The following is a 22,602-nucleotide window of genomic DNA, read 5'->3' as shown; positions in this document are numbered from 1 at the left end:
CTCTCCCCGATCGCGGCTGGTGACTTCGATGGCGAGGCAGCGGCAGCGACGACGATTTGATGCTTTTTAACTATACATTTATTAACAAAGAACAAAGGGCCGGCGGACGACACACGTCCGCGACCGACTCCGGGACCTCTCCCGCCCGCCCCCACCCCCCCAGACCCCGCTCGTCCGGGGGTCAGCCTACGTCCCCCAAGGGGACACATTCCTTCCGCGCGGCGGCGCAGCGCTCGCTCGCGGAGGGGCCATTTGCTCGCTCTCGCGCACCGCCAGCACCCCCTCCCGTCGAAGAGGTGACCCTCTCGGCAATGCTGGCAAGCGGTGAAAGAAAAACAATACTAATTAAGGAAAACATATGCTCTGATCCTTACAGTGGCCAAAGTTTTGCGGGATAGTTCACCATTTGTAAAAGGCGCTGTCTTTGCGAGTACAGGCACAAAGAAAGTACGCTACGTGACACGGTTGCCATCGGTTCGACTCCTTCGCATCACCATCCTGAGACGCGGAGCTCCCTTTTAAGAATCTGTGTCGCCTCGTCAGTTACTTCATTTTTCCGCTTGCACACCTCTCGCAATCCTTTTTCGCTGTTATATGAGACGGGGAATTGCCGAGGTACAAAGTTTTCCGCTAAAACTAGGGATACCGTTTACCTGACCTAGGAGTTGAAACAGATTTGATGTTATAGAACGTCGAGCAAAAATTGTTACATCTCCGGGTTTGCACGTTCGGTAAATGCTGTGAAGTAAGTGCTCTCTGGGGTTGGCAACTTTCTCACGAAGCACTTAGAAAAACCAATCGCTGCCCTAGCTTAACAACAAAAAAATGTTTTATCATAACGGTTTGCGCGTTAGCACGAGCATAAAAAAGTCATGTTATAAAGCAGACTTTTTTTTTTTTTTTTTGCTTTAAACGTATTTTTACGCTTGTCACATTGCCGAGTGCCCTCCTAGGTCGCAGCGATTGACTCTGCCGAGTTATTTGCGGTGAAGTAGACCCTCCATATTTGTTTCGGGCGCATTATGGATGCGACGCAGAAGAGCTTGCGCAGTGGACGGCCGTTGAATGCTTTTCTCGTGTCACGTGTTATCCGATTCCTGGAAGATAGTTCAGCGGCTGCTGCACGTGATGAACGCTGCGTTCTTTCATTCGGATCTTGGAACAACATCGTAGAAAAATCGTGTCGTGAAAAATAGTTCAGTCTAAGGATCATTGAAACCGTGATGGTGCGCGCTGTGTCTCGCTTCTCTCTCCCACCCCGTCTGAGCGGAGCGGGGCACGCACGCGCAGCAGCAGTCTTCTCCGGGCTTGCCCGCCTCCGCTTTCGAGCGTTTCCTTTGTCCCGGCCGCGGTGTTCGGACGACTGCTTTACGGGCCCTCGCGTTTCTTTCGCATCTCTCTCGTGTCCGACGGTTTGCGGGAACGCTTCCTTCCCTGCTTCGTTGTTCGGTCTTTTTGGATGAGTGTGTATTTTTTATTTTTGTATTCTTATTTGACCGTGTTCGCCGTCACAAGCGCTGGAAATACATCCGGTAAGGAAACGGTGGCGGATGTTAACGTTACCCGAAGCTTTTTGGATCTTCCCTGGTGTTACCACATTTTCCAGTTTTTAACGCAAGGCCCAGGTTTCATGCAACAAAACTTGGTTCTTCGTCTTCGAGATTTGTTTTCTTTTTGAAAGTGTGCTGAACATGTTTTTGTGTAATTTTTTCTCAGTATGGTTAGTCCGAATATTTTGCGTCACTCGGCGATCATGGTCCGCACTATACTCGCCGTTTTCACCTTCAGAACTGTAGTAAAAAGAAGTCCGTCTCCTCGCTGAGCATGACTAATTTCCCCCTTTAAGTAGAAAATTAAGATATATGTATTCAAACGCCAAAAACGTCGCTCTTTTCTCCGACTACCAAGTGTTCTAAAAAGTACTTTACCCGGCGTATGAACAATGCACAAGGCTTGCTTTTTCTTTTTTTTTTTTTTTTTGTTTTACCAGTATTGTTAACTATGGGCGTTTTTTGAACGTGTCATTCCGCGTGAGCCCACTCCAATCGCATTGGCTTTCGGCACTCATATTTCTGGATGCGGACCGATTCTACATTCGCACGGAGCTCGCACGTGTTCGTGGGCACTGCGAACCCTGGCTTTCCATTCCTCGGTATTTACGCTGTTTGTGTGCCGTCGAGGTATTTGTTGAGCTATTAATGTGACTCGGGAGAATTAGGATTTGACACTTGGAACGGGTTGCGGAGGGAAGGGGCGAGTGCTTTTTCGGAGTCCCTTCCGGAAGACGGAAAAGCCGTGCCGGTGAAACTGGTTCGCGGAGGCTTCGACGAAGAATGCCGTCTCTTGGTCGTCGTGCCGTACACGTCTGCCGCGGCCTTTTCTTTTTTTTTTTTCTTTCTTTTTCGTGAGCGGAAGGAACGGCGCGCCTCCTTGCGGTGAATGACGACGCGGCCGAAGAGCCACGTGACGTTACGGTCCCGTGACCCGTTCCGTGAGTGGAGAGGGGGTGATGAGCGAGAAAATGAAAAGTACCGGCGGGGTGGTTGACTTTGGGCCACGCTGGTTCGGCCTTGAGTTTGTTTTTTTGGGAGGCGAAAGGGAAAGCGACGCTGTCGGGGGAGGATTCCAAGCGGATGGAGAGGGTCAAATCTCTCGTCTAGTGCGGGATGGGAAGGGGTTTTTGCGTTCTGCGCCAGGGCCGCATCGTCCATCCGGGATGCAGCGGCGTTGTTATTGCCCGGCTTCGTCTGTGCTGCAGTCCCCTCGGTAGGAATCATTCCGTGCGTACATTGTTCGCTCGCTTTCCACTAATCTTCCTGCGCGGAGCTGGTTGTGTCGGCCGCCGAGGACGAGACGGTCGGCCATCGCAGTTTCGTAATGCCTCGCTTGGCGAGACACGTCGCCCGCGGTGCTTCGGTGACCATGTTTGCTCTGGCGAACCTGTCGTGCTAGCTGTATTATGGTGCTTTTTAACTTCATCTTTACTAATGAGAGCGCGCACACACACACGAGATGAGTAAAATAAATTATGTATCTAAATAATGAAAAAAAAGTGTCGATGAATTAAATTACGCGGTGTTTCTCTAGTACTCCAAACCTTAAAGGTACGTGAGTGGTCGCTGACGTCTGGGTCCTATGCCGAGCTTTTTCGCGAAGCCTAGCTGCGGGGAGTGTAGTTATCACCGGCAGTATACGGATGATGCGCTGTTCTACGTCGTTGATGATTTTGAACGGGAAGGCCCAAACACGTACAATCGCGTTTGACTGCGTTGATGAACGGCGGCAAGTCACCGGGTTAACCGTGCTTCGTGTGAAGTGTGGCAGCCACTTCAAGGAGTACCTTGATAAACGTGAAACGTGGCAGCCTCTTCGAGGAGTACCGGGAATTCATCCCGAATCACCTTGTCTCGAATGCCGCGTTCCAGGACAAAGCCCCACCCCCTTGACGTTGAGTTCGTTTCTCCTTAGGAGTCGGTCGGGGAGTTTGGACAAGATAGTCGGGGAGAAGCCGGGGAATGGGAAAATAGACCGTGCGCAGCTGCCATTAGTTGGTTCTCGTCGCTTCCGACGTAAAGCCCGCGATTGGTTCCGAGTTCGCGCCGAGCACCCGTGTTGAATGCATTTCGATGCGAGCAGACTCCGAATGCTGGCGAAACGCTCGTGTCCAATGCTTGCCCGTAGTGCATGACCAACTAATGGCGGCCGCGCATGTTCTACGCATCATCATTTCAAGAAAAAAAGCTATATCTAATTATTAATAAAAAAAAAAAAAAAAAAAACTTACCGCAGCAAACGTGACATTCGACAAACAAATAACTACGGTCAGAATCGCATTTGCTGATTTGAAGCCCGCTATCGCTTCGTTTACGTGCGGAGGAGCCGGCAGCTCCCTTGGAACGTTATGGGATGATCGAAGCCAGAGTGGAAGCCTAAAACAGTCTGCGCGTCGACCGTCTGATTCGTTGCCACCTGGGTGGGAGTGGGCCCGGATGCGACGGTGGTCTTTATAGCAGTCCTCCGCTGGCTTCATTCGGAAAACTTTGGCACAAGCCCTCGCTAGCGTAGCTCGTTGGTCGCAGAATTCCATTTTCATCCTATATTACTTTAGGGGAAAAAAAAAAGAACATTTAATTTCTCTCCCAATCCTCCGTTGAAACGTAGAAATCCAACGGTAAGCACTCGCAGTGATGTGATTGCTGCGCCGAAGGGCTGCTACATACGGCTTCATTTAGCCCAAATGTGAGGAATTTGCTCTAAAACTTGATTTCACTCCAACAGTACTGAAAATGTAACGCGCCACTACACGTCCGGAACATTGTTACGCTTGTGCGAATTTTCGGAACTTCCGATTGTAGCCGCAAACAACGCACTATACTGTTTGATATCTCCGTCAGCCTCAAAGACTTTTTCAGTACCCGGCATTGTCGCAATGTTTCTGATGTTCGTAGGCTGCTCTGGAGGGTAGTTGGCTCTGTTGAGTGCGCTTCTCACCGCGCTCTTGTGTACTTGCAGTGAGGCGACAACCGCGAATTGCGCAAGATTCGCGATTTTGCTTATCTTGCTTCACCGCAGCACATCCGAGTGCTGAAAGAAAAGCACTCCGCCTGAGTAGAACGTTCAACAAAAAAATAACAAATAAAAAAAAAAAATTGGTTGGGTGTTAGATGTAACAACTCTTAATCGCAGTAAAAAAAAAAAAATAACAATCTCAGTAAAACTGCAGTTATTATTTATGATGAACTGCGGTATTCTGATGATATCTTTTTTCCAATTCGAGATTTGGCGAAGATACAAAAAAAAAAAATTATATGAACTGCGCCATGGGTTTATTTTTATTTCAAATCTCGTTTCGCTGTTACTATTATACATCATTTATCAGTTTTATTTACACACAATAGAATAAATGAAGCCGAATGAAGCTTGAGAATAACCTTAACGAATTCGACTGGATTGTTTTAAGAAAACATGCTTATCGTTTACATGCCAATCTTTGTTGTCATGAAGTTCTACATACAAAATGTCAATAATGTTCACGATTTAATGACAAACATTGTTTTTTTTTAATCTGAATTAAGATTTTGCTTTAATATACAACCTTTAGAACTCAAATGAAACATCCATTCGTGTGCTCAAGACTATTCTAACGTTGTTTCAATGGAATTTGTTCAACAGGGACTCGCGGCTGTGAATTACATTACTTTTTTTCTGCTCCATAATAGAATTTTGGCTGCTCCAAAAAAATGCTAAAAAATGACTCGCCTCAATCACGTAACTGCACTCGGCACTTGTTTCATTTCTAGCGGACCTATAATGCTTCCTCATTTTCCTATACTTTTTTTTTCTGTAGTAGTTGATGTCCTTGACGCTCCGTGACCTTGGCAGCCTTATCAACATTTAAATCGGTACAATCAATCGACCAATCAAAACGGGCCCGCTTCGTGCTGTTGGGAAACACGAGAGCGTGGCTTCTCTTTCGAGACGGCAACTGAACGGATGGGGTAACAGCTGCGAGTGCGTTTTATATATCGCGTCGCGACCAGTCGGCAGCACTGGGTTGACGTGAAGAACAGCTGACCGGCGCAGCTTTCCTCTTATCTGTATGGGAAACCGTTGCCTGCAACCATCCGGCGCTCGCATTGCTCCGTGCACGGCCCGAAGAGCAGTGGCGGAAGGCGCGCTCTGAATGATTAAACCACACACACGCGTAGCGTTTCCGTCTGAGCGCGGCGCCCGCAGAATGCAGATGGTGACGAATGCGCGGAAACGCCGCGCGGTGCGCATAATAAAGGGAGCCGCCAAACCACCGTTTCCTCAAACCCTTCTTTTTTTTTTTTTGGTGATATAATTTTTTTGACGGCCGATTGCGGGATTGAGTTGGCCCGAGTCCAGTGTACCGCCGGTTCCGTGCCGGGTCGGTCGCCGACACCGGGGCACACGACTGCTGACGAGGTGTGTCCTTGGGATTTCGCCGTGAACATTCGGAAGTGCCTCGGTAAAGACGGTTTTGGATGTGGCTGCGCGCATGGAACGATGCGAATTTCGATATGCATTGTGCAGCTTCGTTGACTTCCTCGGGGCACTGGGATTCGACGAGAACGGTGGAACAAAGCGTTTTTGAGGAGGTAGAGCTGAGTCAAATAAGTTTGGAGGAATGGTGGCCAAATTGAAAGTATAGATATAGGTTACATGTGACTAAATTGACTTAAACATATTTTAATATGGAGTTGAAAATACTATTTGGCTAGGTGATGCAGGTCAGCCACCGATTCAGAAAGAACAGCCTCCGTGCATCTTTTCCACATAGCTCGGTGTTTACCCAACGCATGGATGGGCCCGTGGACGCCATCTTTACGTCATCTTCTCTTCCTCGAACTTTGGGCGATGACTGCATAAGTCACCCGTTACTTGCTTTGACAGATGTTGTGAGAGCATTCTTATCGGCGACAGTGCCACGCACACGTTAACCCCCCCCCCTCCCCCTCCCTTGTTTATAAATTAAGTTATAACCAATGCAAAAAAAAAAAAAAAAAAAGAAACGCCTGTTTTTTTAATTTTTATTAAGGTTTATTAAAGGGCAACTTCGGTCGAAAACGGAACCAAAATAAATGACGGCTAGCGCTTGGGTGGCACGAATAACGATTACAGCGGAAATATTTCGTCAAAGCGAATCCGCGTACTAGATTAAATCCGATCTTAAAGATGCGACCAGCTGCTCTTTCTAGCGGGTTAGCTTTTAGTGAAGCAACACCGTACGACGCGTACCGCAGCACGTCGCAGCCGTACAGCTGAGATCAGTGTTGCCATCCCTCTCTAGCAGAGAGTTTCGGTTTTGCCGTAGACGCCCAAGACCAAACTTTGAGCAGTAATATTTATAAAACTACACACAATATCGAAAGAAAAAAAGGATATATACACACCTTGCACTTCTGGGACACTGACTGAGCTGAGAATAGTCGTAATCCTTAATTTGAAAATATTGACCGGAGTTGCCCTTTAAACTTCCAGTTCGGAGTAAGCGATTGTCTCTTTATACGTGTTTTTGTTTTTGGTTTTGTGTGAACTTTTTTATTTCATCATAAACTTCTCGATCGAGCGCGGAGCACAGGACGAACACGGGTACAGCATCAGCATTTGACTGCGTCGGGAATGAAATTCCATGTTGCCATTATTCCCATGAGCAGAGATGGCAAAATTACTACCAAGAAGATGCACGCTTTTCTCCTTCGCCTCTGTGCGTCTGTGGAGTTCTTCCTTTCGAGGCTTTGCGCTCAGATGGCCGTCGTTTATTTGCCCTGATGTCTCTTTTACATTTCACCATAAAAAAATGTTTTTTTTTTAAATTTTTTTAAAGCTCGTAAAACGAATTTTATCTGGGACGAAAGTAATTTTAACAGCAATGAGTAATTTTTCGAAATTAGTGCCTGAAAGTAATTTAGTACATTACTAAATTACCAGCTTAGAAAAGTAATTAATTAAATTGCACATTACCGCGAAAAGTAATTTCATTACTATGATTTAATTGTAATTTATTACAGCATTGTCATTACTGTCATCGTTGTACTTAGCCGCTAGGGGCGCGGCGGTTGAATCTCCTCCCAATATGTGCCGAAGAGTAGCGTGTTATATGCGGATTTGTGTTTTTTTTTTATTTTTTTTTTTTATTAATGCGTTGTTTGAGTCAGCCGGCATTCCAGAGGGAGTGAGTAGGGGGAAAATATTACAGCTGTGTTCTGTATGACATCTTCATACAGAATGGCATGACAAGCGCAGCCAACACTCGCGCCGCCGCGTCTTTTCAAAGCGCCGCCCTGGTCGCCTCGTCGTCCACTCATATCTCTCGTTTCTTGCAACGTCTCGGAGAATGCGAAGGCTGAGGTGTGGGAACGTCAGGTGGGGCGCTGCCTCGCTTCGGCCACGAGCTAACACGTGCAGTTGGCTGACGGCGCGAGAGGTTGGCGCTTGGCAGGCGGTCGACTCTGCCACCCTCCGCGTCCGTCCGAGGCCACGGTTCAGGCGGACACGAAATCTGAGTGAGCCTCAGTTAGAATACGAAGAAAGCCTGAAATAGAATCGTCGGTTGGTTTTATTTACTCGACATCGGACGATCGTATCAGATTTTCGCAATTTTTGGAGGCGAGTGCGGGTGACGTGTCGCGATGGACGCTTATGACGGCTTTTCCCCGCAGCCCTTCGGAACTATTTCGTTCAGAGGGAAGTTGAAGAGGTTGTTTAAAACAATATGAGAACACTGACGTGTTTATGTGTCCCGTGAATGAAAACGTCGCTAGCGCTTGTTTTGAAGTAGAAAAAGACAAACAGCAAGCCATGACGTAAGGCAGGTGGAATGACACGACCTGCCGAATGTTTCCATCATTATTTGTTAGTATATATATTTATTTTTTGTCTTTGTTGGAGGTTATTCGGGGTATTGCTGCAAAGTGACTTACCATGATGGCATTTTCTCGCTCTTTCGGGCTTGCTTATGGTGTATTTATCCGCGAGCTTACTTTCTCTTTGTATTTGGTGCACATGAACACTAAGTGTGTGTGCCCTATTGTAACCCCCTCCCGCTTTGGATTAATGGATCCGGTGCTGGTAGGAAATCCTGAAATAATTCCGGTCCACCGGCTCTGCTGTAGTTTTGTGAAACGCAGGGATTCGGCTCTTGATGATTGTGTTAACCTAAGCTATTTCGGAACTCGTCTTTCCGATTTCTTTAAAGCGAGCTACACAAGACCATTAAAAACAAAACAAAAAACAAAAAAACAACCGAGACTGCGGGTAAAATAAGAGATACACTAAAATGCCCCAATCTTGCTTTTTGTCACGCTTAATTAATATTCACCAGCTTGTTTGCGCCCTAACATTCAGTTCGTTTACACGGGAGTTTGGACCGCACGTCCGGTCCTTTTGTCTCTCTCTCTCTTTCTCTCTCTCTCTGTGGGTGTGTACGACAAAATGAACTGTCCCCGGAAAAAAGTAAATTTTTGCGCAATATTTAGGTTGCGAGAGTTATTTTGGGTTGCGCGACGCATTTGCATTTCTTCCATTTCGCGCTTGTATTTCTAATCGACGTGCCGAAAGAGAAGTACATTTGGAATCGTTTCTCATTCAAAATGAGTTCCTAGACGTAAATGTTGCGCTACAATATATATATATATATATATATATATATATATATATATATATATATATATATATATATATATATATAATACAGGGTGTTTTTTTTTTATTTTTACACATTTGTTTAAAAAAAAACAAAAAAAACGTGAAAGCTACACTAATGCGGTTTGTGCAGGTTGGTTATACGGCCAGGCGGACATTATGTGGGTGGCTAATCTTTGCGATAAGTCGGCTAATTAATTAAAAATTCCATAATTAACTTTTTAATTAGTGGAAATAGACATGTGGTTTCAATTAGAAACTTGTAGAGCATCATCGAAAACCACTAGATCAACTATTTTTGGAAGGATATAATGCCGGGGAAGCATTTTACGGCGTTCTGTAAAAGCGTTCCATTTGGACGCGTTTCTAGATTTCGGTTTCTTATCAGAGCGCATCTACGCGCCGGCGATCCTGCTCCCCGGTGGTCGCGGCGCGAAGCCACCTCCTCGCCTCCCTCGTAGAATGGAGGGAAGTACGGCGCACGTGTGTTGCGCGTCTCAGCCGCCGGGGAGCAGGACCGCGGGCGCGGTGATGCCGCTCCGATAAGAAACCGAAATCTAGAAACGCGTCGAAATGGAACGCTTTTACAGAACGCCGTAAAATGCTTCCCCGGCGTTATATCCTTCCAAAAATAGTTGATCTAGTGGTTTTCGATGATGCTCTACAAGTTTCTAATTGAAACCACATGTCTATTTCCACTAATTAAAAAGTTAATTAAGCAATTTTTAATTCATTAGCCGAGTTATCGCAAAGATTAGCCACCCACATAATGTCCGCCTGGCCGTATAACCCACCTGCTCAAACCGCATTAGTGTAGCTTTCACGTTTTTTTTAAACAAATGTGTAAGAATAAAAAAAAAAACAAAAAAACCCTATATATATATATATATATATTTTTTTTTTTTTTTTTTGGGGGGGGGGGGGGTGGTCTAGTGTTGATTTGAAGCAGTTGGCAGCGATGCAGAGGCCCCCCTTGGCCCCGCGCTGAGTAAGCATCTTGCTCGCAGCCGGCAGAGCGGAGCATGGCGCTGGGCGCTGGAGCGGGCAGCCGTGGCGTCCCGCTGGACCTGGCTGCAGGCGCAGGTGGCCGACCTCGAGTTCCGCATCCGACAACAGAGCGACCTGTGCCGACAGCTGCGCAGGGCCAAGGGCCCGCTAAGGCTCGAAGGGGCCGACGGAGACTCCAGCACGGATACCACGACGACGCTTCCCCAGGACACCACGACGGCCCACTGCGAGCACGACTCGACCGGAGAACTGTGCGCGTGCAAGGGTCCGACGACTTCGACGGCGCCCGCCAAGCCGAACGGCCTGGTGCTGCCGTCGCCCCAGGACGCCACGTCGGGTACGACGTCGAGCGGTGGCGGCTGCGTGCGGACACGGGGGCTGGCCCCGGGCTTCCGCAAGCGGAAGGTGGTGCTGGCGGCCTCCGCGCTCGCGTCTGCGCGCAAGTCGGCGCGGCTCTCGGCTACGGTGCAGTGCTCGTGTCGGTCTGTGTGCGGCCCGTCGTCGCCCGCGGGCTGGGGTGCCGCCTCGTCGGCCCTGCCCGGGCTGCTGCAAGGGCCGCCCGAGTCGTCGGCCTGTGCGGCGGGGCAAGGCCTCGGCGCGCCGTCGTGCTTCGGGGAGCCGTCGGCCGCGTACCCGCCGCTGTCGCCGTGCCTGGTGTGCGCGGGCCGCTACAACAGTGTGCGACCGCTGGACGCCGACCTCATGACTCGGCAGGAGAGGGCAGCCCTGCTCGACCCCGGATTCCATCCCGTGCTCTCCTTCCGCTCCGGTGAGTGCCCGCCTTTTCTCTCCCAGAGCCACCGTGGCTGGCCTTCTCTTGTCTAGCCGAGACGTCGAGCCACCAAGGGGGCGTTGACGAGACTTCGGCGCACTTGTGCCTATCATCTCAGACAGCGTATAATGTATTTCAAGATACTGTATTTAAACTACTTTTGGTAGTAATCTTGTGTCTTGCAAATAGGGTTGATCGAAAGTATGTGCTGCTTTGTTTTACTTACATTCCTTGGTATCTTGTACTTCTTACCTGAAATACGCTCTAAGCCAGCAAAATAATAACTAAAGGGAAATGAGGAGAGGACACCAAAACACGACGCGAGGTGTTCTATCCTTTACCTTTTTCAAGTTCGACCGAGCTACGCCACGAAGGACGGTTTCTTTCGCCAGTTTGGCACTCTCGGGAACTGTATCCGAGTGCGTACGGCGATCTCGACGCTTTCATGGGGACAGACGCAAAGCGGGAAACACTACAAGCAGGAGCACTTAAAGGGAAGATGGGGCACTTCTACATTTGAGAAAAAACGCTTGAATTGCGTTCATTTGGCCTTTAGAATAACAGATATCAAAATTATATTTCAATGCGACGCGCCGGAGTGCCACAAGAGCAATTTCAAAATAGGGCTGAAGCCCCGCCCCCCTAGCCTTGGGCAGCCAAAAGAGCCGTCGATGACGTCACGGACAGCGACTGTCTTTCGCGTTTTTCTCGCGTTTAACAATACTTACGCAGCAAATGATTTGGGTATTCGGGTTCACGAGGTAAAAGTACACTAGAATTCACTTCTAACTCATTTTTTCCAAGAAGCTCCGTAGCTTCTCTTTAATCTCCTGCTCATCCCATATTTGTTTGACGTGAGCTCTGCCTATAGTAACTAGAGCGCTTGGTAAAATGATGCTCCAGTGTACACGTCATACGATGGCCAGGTGTGATTCTCAACCATGTGACTATAGGCAATCTGTGCTGCTGAGCACAGTTGAAATTGCTCCCGTGCTCTTCTAAGACACAAACTGAAGTGCAATGAAAACTGATTTGAGCTGCTCCTTGCCTGCTCCAGAATGTAGTTTTAGCTGCTCCTAGCCTGCTCCAGAATGTAGTTTTAGTTGCGCCCAACCTGCTCCAGCTGTTTCAGCTGCTCCCGTGACTGCTCCCAAGTGCATTTCATGAGTTCCACCCCTGCGTAGTTTAACGGCAGGAGTCGTGACACATCTGTCCGCAGTCAAATGAAAAATGATGTTTCGAAAGGTCTGTCCTGCTACCATAGCGATGAAATGAAACGAATGGAATAAGAGGAAACAACGCGTAGAGATCAGTTATGCCACAGCTGTCTAAACGCGTTTATATTGAAAGTGCCGGGCGCCGCCACCAGCCTGCGCCGCCACCGCGGGCCAGAGCCGTATATGTAGAGAGTTTGGTCAATGGGAGGCGCGGGCAGAGCCAGGGTGTGCGGCAGACTGGGAAAGAGGGCTTGGCATGCTCTCTTGACCAACCAGAAGCCGAAAAGAATCCCCTAGCGGTGGTAGCGAGAAACAGTTCTGATCAAAGGTATATGTTCGTACATGGTTTTAATAAGTGCGTAAGAGTGAAGTGTAGTAACTCTACGTGGTTGAAAATAGGGTGCACGTGTTGTTTTGATCATGATCATGCAGAAAAAGGTAAGAAACGAATGTGCCGCTCAACCCTGTTTTGCGCGGACAGTGTGTGACCGCTCGGACGGCAGATTCCCGGCCCTCAACGTTTGGCGTACGGATTATGTCGATCGTTCCGCGAGTCGCACTCTTCCACCATCATTTTGGATGAGCGTGATTGAAACATCACGTGTACCATATTTTCAGCCATCGAGAGTTACTCAAATGCATGCAGTTATCAGGTTTGTTTCTCGCGGCCACCGCCAGGGTATTATTTCCGGCTTCTGGTTGGTCACATTCGAATTTCTGAAGACGCCCTGGAACACGCCCAGCCCGCTTTCGGCCAATGGCGCCTCCTCATTTGTCTCCTATACTTCCCAACGAATGGCCAAACTCTCTACATGTATACGGCTCTGCCGCGGGCTTGTGGCGGCGCATACAACCTCGAACATTCGGGCCATACTCAAAAGCGAGCTGGTCGTTTGCGGCGAATTTCGTGGTAGTTCACGCCCAACACTCTTGTCTTAAGTTTTTTCGGTTTTTGGGGTTTCTTTTTTCCTTCCCAGAAATTATACAAGTTCTAATGGTGCACCTTATTTTAATTCACTTGTACATGTAGTAATTCATTGGTACAATTTTTTTTTTTTCACCCAACCTTCCTTAGCGCTTTGATGGGAAATACGATTATTACTATTTTTAATTATCCAGTCTGCGTGAATTGAAGCGTGGTTTAGCGCCCTGCGTGGTAAAATCGGTCTACACATTTCCGGTTTTGTCGGAGTAGTTGTAGCTTTGAATGCTGTCCGGTTCCAGAAAACGGCGGGGTCAGACCATCTGAATCCTTTCTCTTTCGCCGCCAACTCCTCGTTCAACAGAGGAGGGGTCACGTGCTCAAAAAAATTAATCAAGGACAAGCAGACGACCACCGACTGCGCGTGATATGCAGCGCACGCGCCCGCCTTTCCGGGGGAGAGGTATTACCGCCCGCACACCGCCTGTTGCATCGCCGCGGCAGCGTTAACCTTACCTCGAGCGGTCGAATAGATGGTGCCGCTAGGCATTCCAAACGGTCGAGTTTTTGCTAATTCCGAATCATCTTGAAATACGTCACACGCGATTTAGGTGACGAAATCCCGGGCTGTTAAAACATCGGTGGTTTTTCTTGTGTGTTGTGGTTCATACTTGGGCTTACACGCAAACGTGCAAGCGTGTTGCCCAACACTGTCGGTTCCTAGACGGTCATTAAAGACACGAGGGACTAATTGCGCGAGCAGATTGCGAAGACTTTCTCTCTTCTCCGGACGTTTTAGCGGGCATGCTTATTTCTTTGTCCCCGCTGTTTAACTCTACTTATTCGCGCCAGCTGCGAGCTCGCATAATTAGGGCGTCTTCGGGATTCGGGCCTCGCAGCTGCTTTACTCTGTGTATGTACACTGCGCGAACAAACGGGACCCCGATGCCTGTTCTTCGTACTTTTATTTGTGAAAATTCGTTCGTGTTGTAAGTTCATTACTTGCTTCCAGTCCCTTTTCATCCACTCACGTGAATTCCTCGTCTTTTCCCGCCCTGGTCTTGTTATGCGGGTTGAATTTTTTAAACTATACATTTTGATATATGTTAAATATCTTATTTGAGAGGGAGAGGTAACATCCTTTTATAAATGTTCGAGGTGGAGCAGCCGCAGGATCAGCACAGACTAATCCAGATCATAAATGGAAATTATGGGTCATTTATTTCACTTCCGTTCTTTTTCCTTCGCCTACATGAGGATCGGTTCCTCGTGCGCTGTTCTTTTTTTGTTAAAGGACATTGAAGTGACCCCTTCATTACTTCTTCAACCGTCTAACCTGGTTGTTCGCCGTTCCCTCTGAACAGTGATGGGCAAAATAGATGCCAATATGTATTGAAATACAAATACAATATACTTCGTCAAAAACGTCTTTTAATTACAAATCTAATTACATTTAAAAAAAGCATATAAGTACAAGATACAAATACAACCAAATGCAACAGGTTTCTGGGTATTTCATTTTAATTTTGCATCGCACACTCGGGAGTTAGTGTGCGAGGCTCTAGTAACGTTATAGAAATATAATCACAAAACATGTAATCAGCTTGGACGTAATAGGTGAAAAAAGTACAGAGCCTCAAGCAGCTTTTTTTGTCGATTACATTTTTGTATAGACCAACAAAGAACCGAGACGACCAAAACGCGCAGCACTAGCTAGAGAATTTTTTATTGTTGCGACTCGCACCAGTTACGAAAATCTGAACGCCCCGCGCATTTAGAATGTTCCAGGCAAAAATATGGATGGAAATCAGGCTGGAAAGCATCACAAGTTCTCACAGGCACTTATTTAGCCAGGCTGCCTGTGAACGTCGATTTCGTCACTATTCTTGCCCCGGACTAGCACCGTAATCAAAAAAAGTCACTAAACGCTTGTGCTTGATTGGGAGACACTGCAATCGGGGCAGATCGTGGTTTTCTTCCTGCTCTGGACAGTGACAATAAATTTGAGGGATGTATTTTCGCCTAAAAAATTGTGTTTAATTACAGTTGTTTTTGAAATCCCCACGTTTTAGTATTTAAATACGCACGTCAAATACATTACCCAATTTGTAATTAAATACAAGTGCAAATACACAAAGTATTTGAAATACGTATTTTAAATACTTGTATTTGAAATACTGCCCATCCCTGCCTCTGAATATCGCGGTAATTCGCTCTCCGCCCTTTCTAAAGTGTAAGTTGGTGTGATGATCAGTCTCCCTTGTGCAGAAACGGAACAAAAAAAAAAAAACAATGTCGATGGGCCGATAGCTTAGACTCAGTAATAAAATCGGTCGAGTCCAGCGTGGGAACAATTTCACTGAGGGACGGCTGCTCTCGGCGTCCTCCGACGGTCTCCTTGTTTTTGTGGGTCGTGTTCTGGAGCGCTGCGCACTCTCGTCGCTGGTGCACGTGACCCAGTTCCGAAAGGAAGGAGGAAAATCGTGAAAGGGGCGGCGATGGCACTGCCACCGGTGTTTACAGAGGCTTTCCTGGGTGCCCCCTGCTTCGATAGCGCTCACTCTGGGTCAGTCCCAACTTTTATTCGTCGGAGGCGATAGATGAGAGGAAGAGCATTTGGGGGAGAGGGTCGGAGATTGGGAATGCCAAAAGGATGATGATGATGACCGTGCGTTGTTGATTCGCCCTAACACTCGGCTGCGTGTGTTCGTGCCTGCCTATTTTCGGGGTGTATGGCAGCACGGTACTCGTCCCTCTATCCTTCGCGAGCCTTTTGCTACGCTTTTGGAATCGTCTTTCCACTTCCGTCGCTACAATCCAGCCTGGTAACTTGTTCCAATCAGCCTTTACTAATATATTGTACAGTGCTGTATCTTGATTTGTGTTTTATCTTTGTAGCCACGTTTATAAAATCTTAATTTTTTTCTACGTTTCACTTCCCTTTGACCTTGAGGGTGTCGACATGAATAAAAAAGCGAACCTCGATCACGCTAAGGTGGAGTTAGGGGCAATAATCAAACATGCAGGCGACTCAGTGGTTTATCGTCTAGCTGGGGTCGGTAAAATGAGGTTCAGGAAGGGGAGAAACGTGCAGTGTTGCGATTGTATTATGCTTCTGTCTCGGGCGCAGGTTATCAGCCGTGGTGTCACGTGACACGAGCTACATTCCCTTATCTAGGAAGAGTCGATGGTGCGAAGATACCGTCGGTGTTTATTTTATCCATTGTTTTGCGATACTCTTCTCGATTAGACCGAGATACGAATTGGGTTGCGTATGTCGATTCCGTTTTTTAAGTAGGTTTTTGTTTTGCAGATTGAGTCGTTGCTTGTGGGCGTGTGATGACCCAAGAACGTTTTGCGACCACGTTGCCTCTCCGTCGCAATCTTCTTTCTTTTAAGCCCTGGATCGTCTGCGTCGCCCTCGGTATGTCTAGCTGTCGCTCGTTCATAATCAAACGAAAGCTAAAAACCCTAATATCTAAAATGAAAAAAAAAAAAAAAAATGAAAAAAAGGGAGGGATGGTGAGGGAAGTGTTTTTTTTGTTTTTTTTTTTGTTTTGTGTGCGCACCAACCTGATCGAACTCTATCGCAGTTCAAGCGACGCCTTTCAGCAGCGTTGCTTTCCAACGTTGGAATGTGGATGCTCTAAGACAGTGGTTTTCAAAAAGGGAGTCCGCGAAGACATTCTAGGGGTCCGCGAAGCTCTGCCTCATCACACAAGCCCGGAAATTAAAGTTGTGTTTTTTTCATGTTGACACGAAAGGATCCAATTTTCGGGTGAGTTTTCTTGCGTGTTTGCCAATCAGAGAAGTCTACTTTGCACTAGCCCTTAGTTCTATTCGTTCATTAACTCGTTATCATAATTAACCCTAAACCTTTCCCATGTTAAATATACCTGAGACTGGGGTAGAAAGGAACATAAAAGTCGAAGAAACAGAAAGGGACAGGACGACGTCTCAAACTCAGCTACCAGGTTTATTTAGTCCTCCTCCTGATATACCCCACAAACAGTCCACCACCAACACAAAGGGACAACCTCTAAACAGACCAAACGCCAAATCCTCTAATTCCCAAAGTAGCGCTATGGACGGCCTTCATGTCGATTCACAAAGACAACTCAGTAATCTCCCCCAAAATATAACAAAAGGACCAGTACCTATTTCAAACTAACAAAGATTCACACCCACACACACAAAAAAAAAAGCTTTTTTCACTTAAAATGTTTCTCTTTCCTCCTCGACGAAAGGATGACACGCACTGAACCTAAAACGGTGCAAAGATGGACAGTACAGCATCTCCCCCCTCCCCCCCCCCCCCCCCCCAAAAAAAAAAAACAAAAAAACCCACATAATTACAGTTTTAAAAAGTTGCTATTTTTTCTATAAACCTTTCCCTTCGCCTCACCAGGAACGGGGTCCTCCATCATATCCGCCGATCCACGAGGGGTGCGCGAAACATCAGTGGTTAAGAGCCATTGCTCTAGGACATTAGGTGTTTTATTCGATCTTTGGCAAGTTCCCATTTGGCATATTCCACCATATAACTCGTGTTGGCAGACGCGATTTAGTCCGCAAAGTGAAGAGGGATAAGAAGGTGGGAGGGAGGAGGCAGACTGGAAGGCTTTGACAGCTTAATTTGTTTTAGGTGAGAGGCAAAGTTAAATATCACACTTGTTTACATCTATAAATAACTCACTTGGTAACTTTGTTTTCTATTTTTCGACGGAACTGTTCCCGAATTAGATGTAGCTTTCTTTTTTTTTTTTTTTCGCGTTTTCTATATTTTTGTTTAACCCTTAAAAGTCTGCTACGTTGCCAAGCAAAACTTCTCATTCATTTGTGTGAATAAACTAAAACAAAACTCGTTTTTTTTTTTTTTTTTTTAGTTGATTATTGTAGCTCAAAAAGGTGGTGAAGGGTTTCACTAACCGAGATATTGGCAGCTCCTGGCGTGTTTCAAAAGTTAGAGGAGGAGCTTATAAATGGGACGCTCATTTCGCCTAATTTACCGAGCCAGTGGAATCAGCGATGCGAAACGCGTCGCCCCTTCCTCCCCCCCCCCCCCCCTTTTCCTCTCCCCTCCCCACGTTTCCCTCAGTTTCCTTTCCTCCCTTCTCCTTCGCGCGGTTGTAAATGTTTCTAAGAGGCGAAACGCCTCTTTGAAACACGCCTCTGCGCCTCGGATTGCCTTGTTTGCACCCCGGAGAGGCGCGACTGTTTCTTGCTGTTGTGCGTGTGATGAGTAGTGGGGGTGTTCCAGCACCAGTTACGCTCCAGCTGTATACTAACCCTATGTTCTCTTTTCGCTGTTGCTTCCTATTCAGTTGTTGTGCGAAAAATTGACTCTATATTTTGTACTCGTGTCATTTACCCGTTTTGATTTTATGCCCATTTGTTCGCTTCTTGGATCGTTAACCTCTGGCCTTTTTACTGCAAGTGTGCGAGGGGCAACGAACACAACGAACAGGGAGGACGTTTTGAGCATTTCGGTGAGCGTTTTCGATGACTACCTCCGACAAGGGGTGACCTTGGAAGGCCCCCTCCCCCCGAGACGTGTATTCGCAGTCGACAAGACTCTACATACACGAGGCATTGTTGTCTCTTGGAGTTCGCCGATCAACTCTTTGTTTTTGGGGATAGCAATACACGCACGCTAGCTCGAGAACGCCGGTCCTTGTTCGACCCGAAACAAAAACGAAGCTCCGTGGTGTGTTCGTGCTTGGCTGAGCTATATTTATTTCTTTTACATATACTGCCTTTTCGTCGAAGGCCTGGTACATGAGCGGGCTGACGAGACACGGAAAGCAAGAATAACCTATTTTTTCCCCAACATTGCCTTTATATTGCTTGCTTTTTTTTTTATGCATTGTCGGGAAGTTTGTTGATGTCATTATTTCGCTTATTAATTTCAGTTCAGTTCTAGACGATTTTAGATTTTTGGTTTGTTTTTAGTTTGATCTTAACGATGTCAATAGTGAACGACACATGTCAAGATTATTTATTTATTTATTTATTTTGCCTTTATTTTTTGATAGAGGGAAGGCATTCGCTGACTAAATAGCGAAAGACAGGCGGGCTGTCGAGGGTTCTGTCCGAATGATAAATAGGCCTTGGTATTGTCGCTGGGCGTTTCGAGTTCAGTTTAGGGGTGTTTGTCATCTGACGTTTTTAACCGCGGGTTGTGTCGCTACGCTAGCCTGCATCCGAGGCAGTTTCACATTTTATTAAACGCATGTAATGTGCCACATACGAGCACCGGACATTTCATCGAACGTGGTTTCGTCGGGCATCATTTTGGATGAATACGCGGACGTTTCGTCGAACGCCGTTTTGCCGAATCGCGTGACGCCGTCTCATCCACTTTTGTTTTACCGAATTCGGGAGCATTGCAGTGCTTCGGGAAGCTTTTCATATTTGCAACACTTAGATATCCTGTACTCGATCAGTGAGAGCGACAGAAGAAACGCTGCTTCCAGCACGCGCTCGTTGACTTCCATCGTGCTTCGACGAGCATGCTCATAAGATGCCGACGCGTTGCCGAACGTAGAAAAATCGAGCAGGAGACGGCACTTGCACTGCAGCAAAATGGTGAGTTGGGTTAGTGGGTTTATTACATAGTTAGGCGCCAAAGAGCAAGAATAGAGTGAAAAACGACGACAATGCAAGGCGCACTCGCAAGTGAAATTGCATTTGAAACACATTGGTATAAATATTGGTTAATAGACGAACACATCATTTCCAAGATGACCTCTCGTGCTCTAAAAATAGTTGCTTCTCAATCGAGGCCTCAGCGGATTTTGCGTTGCAACAAACAATAACTAAAGGCTTCACAAAATAATAATGCTGTTGTATGCATGATGAGTATCGAAATGCGTCGAGCCTTCATCCTGGATGGTGTTCGACAGCCTTTAGCAAATGGACGGCTTCTCCCACGACCGCGCAAGGTATAACGCAAACATGCTTAGGTAGTAATTCGCTTGCTGTAATTGAATCACTTTTCTTGTTAATTTGTAATTGTAATATATTACTTTTGGCTGAAAGGAATTTTAATTTAATTACTTTCTAGCATCAGTAATCGCAAAATTTCAGGCACAATTACTTTTGCAAGACTTTGTGGCGTCGACGGAACCTCTCTGAAAGCCTCGGCGCTCGCACAAGCAGCCTAGCTCTCGGTGAAACACACAAACTCACACTCACGCACCATATAAATAGCGTCGCATTGTTTGTTTTGTTGCGTACATTGCGGGCTTAGAGACAATCCTCTTTGGAGCCCATCTCAACGGCGCCGTTCGGCGCCGTCTTCAGTGCGAGATAAAAAACAATAGCATAAACATGCCAAAACATCGAGAAAAAAAATTGAGCTTCATCTTTCAGCTGAGGTTGGGAATTCTAATTGTGTATGAAGTTATTTTTCTTTCTTTTTTTGCCAGTTTTTTTTACGCCTCTCTTCCAGTACTGTCGCATATTTTTGTATTATTTTCAAGTTTATTTCGTGTTGGTGTTACTTCGGATATTATTTACGTAAGCACTTTGGAAACTGACCTCGCACCTGAGAATATTGTTACCAATGATTCGAAAGCCCCGATTCGGTACTTATATATTTCTGAGCCATTATAATTTCAACTTAATGTAAATAATTTACAATACCAGGCATGATGTTTGCATGTGAATGTGGTCGTATAAGTGCATGTGCATTTTACTTTTATATTAACACTCGTAAAATATTCCAATACGAATAATTGTCACATTATTATTTGCCTGGCTAAGAAAGTCTGTCAACTCAATTTTTTTTAGCGATCTGGCGTCTTCCAGCATATGAACTAATTTATTATTATTTATTCAAAATTAAAGAACGTAGCACTTCATTGCCCCATACTGTCGAGTTCTATCGTGAATTTAACAAAATGCACAAAAAGAAAGTACAATACGTGAACATTGGAGTAAGGAATGAACAAATACTTTGCATTCTATACGACTCTTTTAAAGTTAAATGGCCCAAGTCGGGTCTCTCTCAGAAATAAGTAATTGTAAAGTAATCGCATTACTTTTAAAAGTAATTTGTAACTGTAATTAATTACTTTTCGCAGAGTAGTAATTGTAATTGTAGTTAAACTACTTTTGAAACAAAATAATTGTAATTGCAATTAAATTACATTTTGGAAGTAATTTACCCACGTATGACGCAGAATAATTGCGGTTCGGTTCTTGTCCCCTTTCTGATGCGCCGCGTGGCGCAAGAGAGGAAAGGCACCTTGTTCTACCACCATAGTTGTCTTCGGGGGCGCCGCGTGTTGTGCAAGTGGTCCCTCCCGTCCCTCTAGGCCGCGTTCCGAAGGGCTCTCTGTCGTACGGTTCCTCCCGGCACATGCTCGTGGCCCGGCCTGGAAGACGGAACGCCACGTGGAAACGCTTCTTCCCGCCCGGGCACTCTTCCCGTTCCCACGTCAGCGACTGTCTTGTGCGGCATGTGTGGCGCCGATGTCGCGCTGTCGACGGGGGACGAGGAGGCGACGTTGCGACACGACGCGAGCGACCCCTTTCTTTTGGCTGGCCGCTCGTCGCAGCGCGCTGCTTCAAAGCTGCTTGCCCCAGCGCGGTGCCAGTTCCGTGAAGGGAAGCACCTGGCCACAGCGTCCGCCGCTTCCTTCCGTCAGCTCTCTCGAGAATATCCCCCTTCCTTTTTCTTTTTTTTTTTTATATGGAGAGTACGCTGCGCTTGGTCCGCAACTGGGACAGTTTGTTCGTTGTCGTCGTTTTTGTTTTGAGTTCTCATGTCGACTGCGCGCCTACAATCGGACTTTGTTCATCGTTGATGAACAAAGTCCGATTGTTTATCTTTTTAGCGAACTCAAATTATTTTATTAACTTTTTTTTTGTAAGCAGTTTTTTTTTTCTCTTTTTTTCTTTTCTTTACTCAGTTAGGTTCGGTGCACAGGGACGTGCGACCTTGAAGAAACGTCCATGCGCAACTTGGTCGTTTTTTAATTTTTTTTTTAGATCCTAGTGTATATCTATATATATATATTTTTTTTTTTCTTTTTTTTTTTTTTTTTTTACTTCGAATTTGTCTGAAGTGAATGGGCCCTCCTTCGGGACGGGTGACCCTCCCGTGCGTTATGGGCGATGAAAGCGCCGGGTATTTGCTTTTGTTATTATGATTTTTTATATATATATATATATGTATACTTTCGGGGGTTCTGAACGCGGCACGGTCCCCACTCCCCGCCCTTGTAGCGTTGTTCTTTGACGGTGCCCGAGCCCCGTCAACGGACGTTCGGGGCCTTTCGAGGCACTCCCTTCCTGCCTGCCTTCCCTCCTGCGAAGGTGAATTTCGCGGGCACACCTGCTGGAGTTGTCGCAATTTCCAGTTCCCCAAGGTGCGGCCACAGGTGCTGTCGCGGGTCGCCTTCGTTCCGAAGGTTTCTCGACTTGTACGGGCTTGCACATGACGCATTTAGCGACGTTGGCGCCGTGATACTGCGCGGTAGCCACGAAAACTTCCTCTCTTTGTTTTG

At 46.6% G+C, this 22,602-nt stretch overlaps 1 protein-coding gene across 2 annotated transcripts in view; it reads left to right on the top strand.

Annotated features, from left to right (window-relative positions):
• Nucleotides 1-22,602, top strand: part of LOC8039717 (KAT8 regulatory NSL complex subunit 1) — a 132,091-nt gene that overhangs the window by 40,026 nt on the left and 69,463 nt on the right. The window contains exons 1-2 of one of the 2 annotated variants that reach the window (XM_040205622.1): nucleotides 2,693-2,766; nucleotides 10,176-10,945. In XM_040205622.1, coding sequence (XP_040061556.1) covers nucleotides 2,717-2,766; nucleotides 10,176-10,945 — 820 coding nt within the window. In that variant the 5' untranslated portion in view covers nucleotides 2,693-2,716. Of the gene's footprint in view, nucleotides 1-2,692; nucleotides 2,767-10,175; nucleotides 10,946-22,602 lie in introns of those variants that run through there. The other variant, XM_002413627.5, reaches the window with a different exon arrangement.

This window comes from Ixodes scapularis, unplaced genomic scaffold (assembly GCF_016920785.2).
Source record: "Ixodes scapularis isolate PalLabHiFi unplaced genomic scaffold, ASM1692078v2 PGA_scaffold0__279_contigs__length_252992795, whole genome shotgun sequence".
Taxonomy (NCBI): Eukaryota; Metazoa; Arthropoda; class Arachnida; order Ixodida; family Ixodidae; genus Ixodes; species Ixodes scapularis.
Note: the sequence above shows the minus strand (reverse complement) of the source record. Positions and strands in the feature narration are given on the sequence as shown.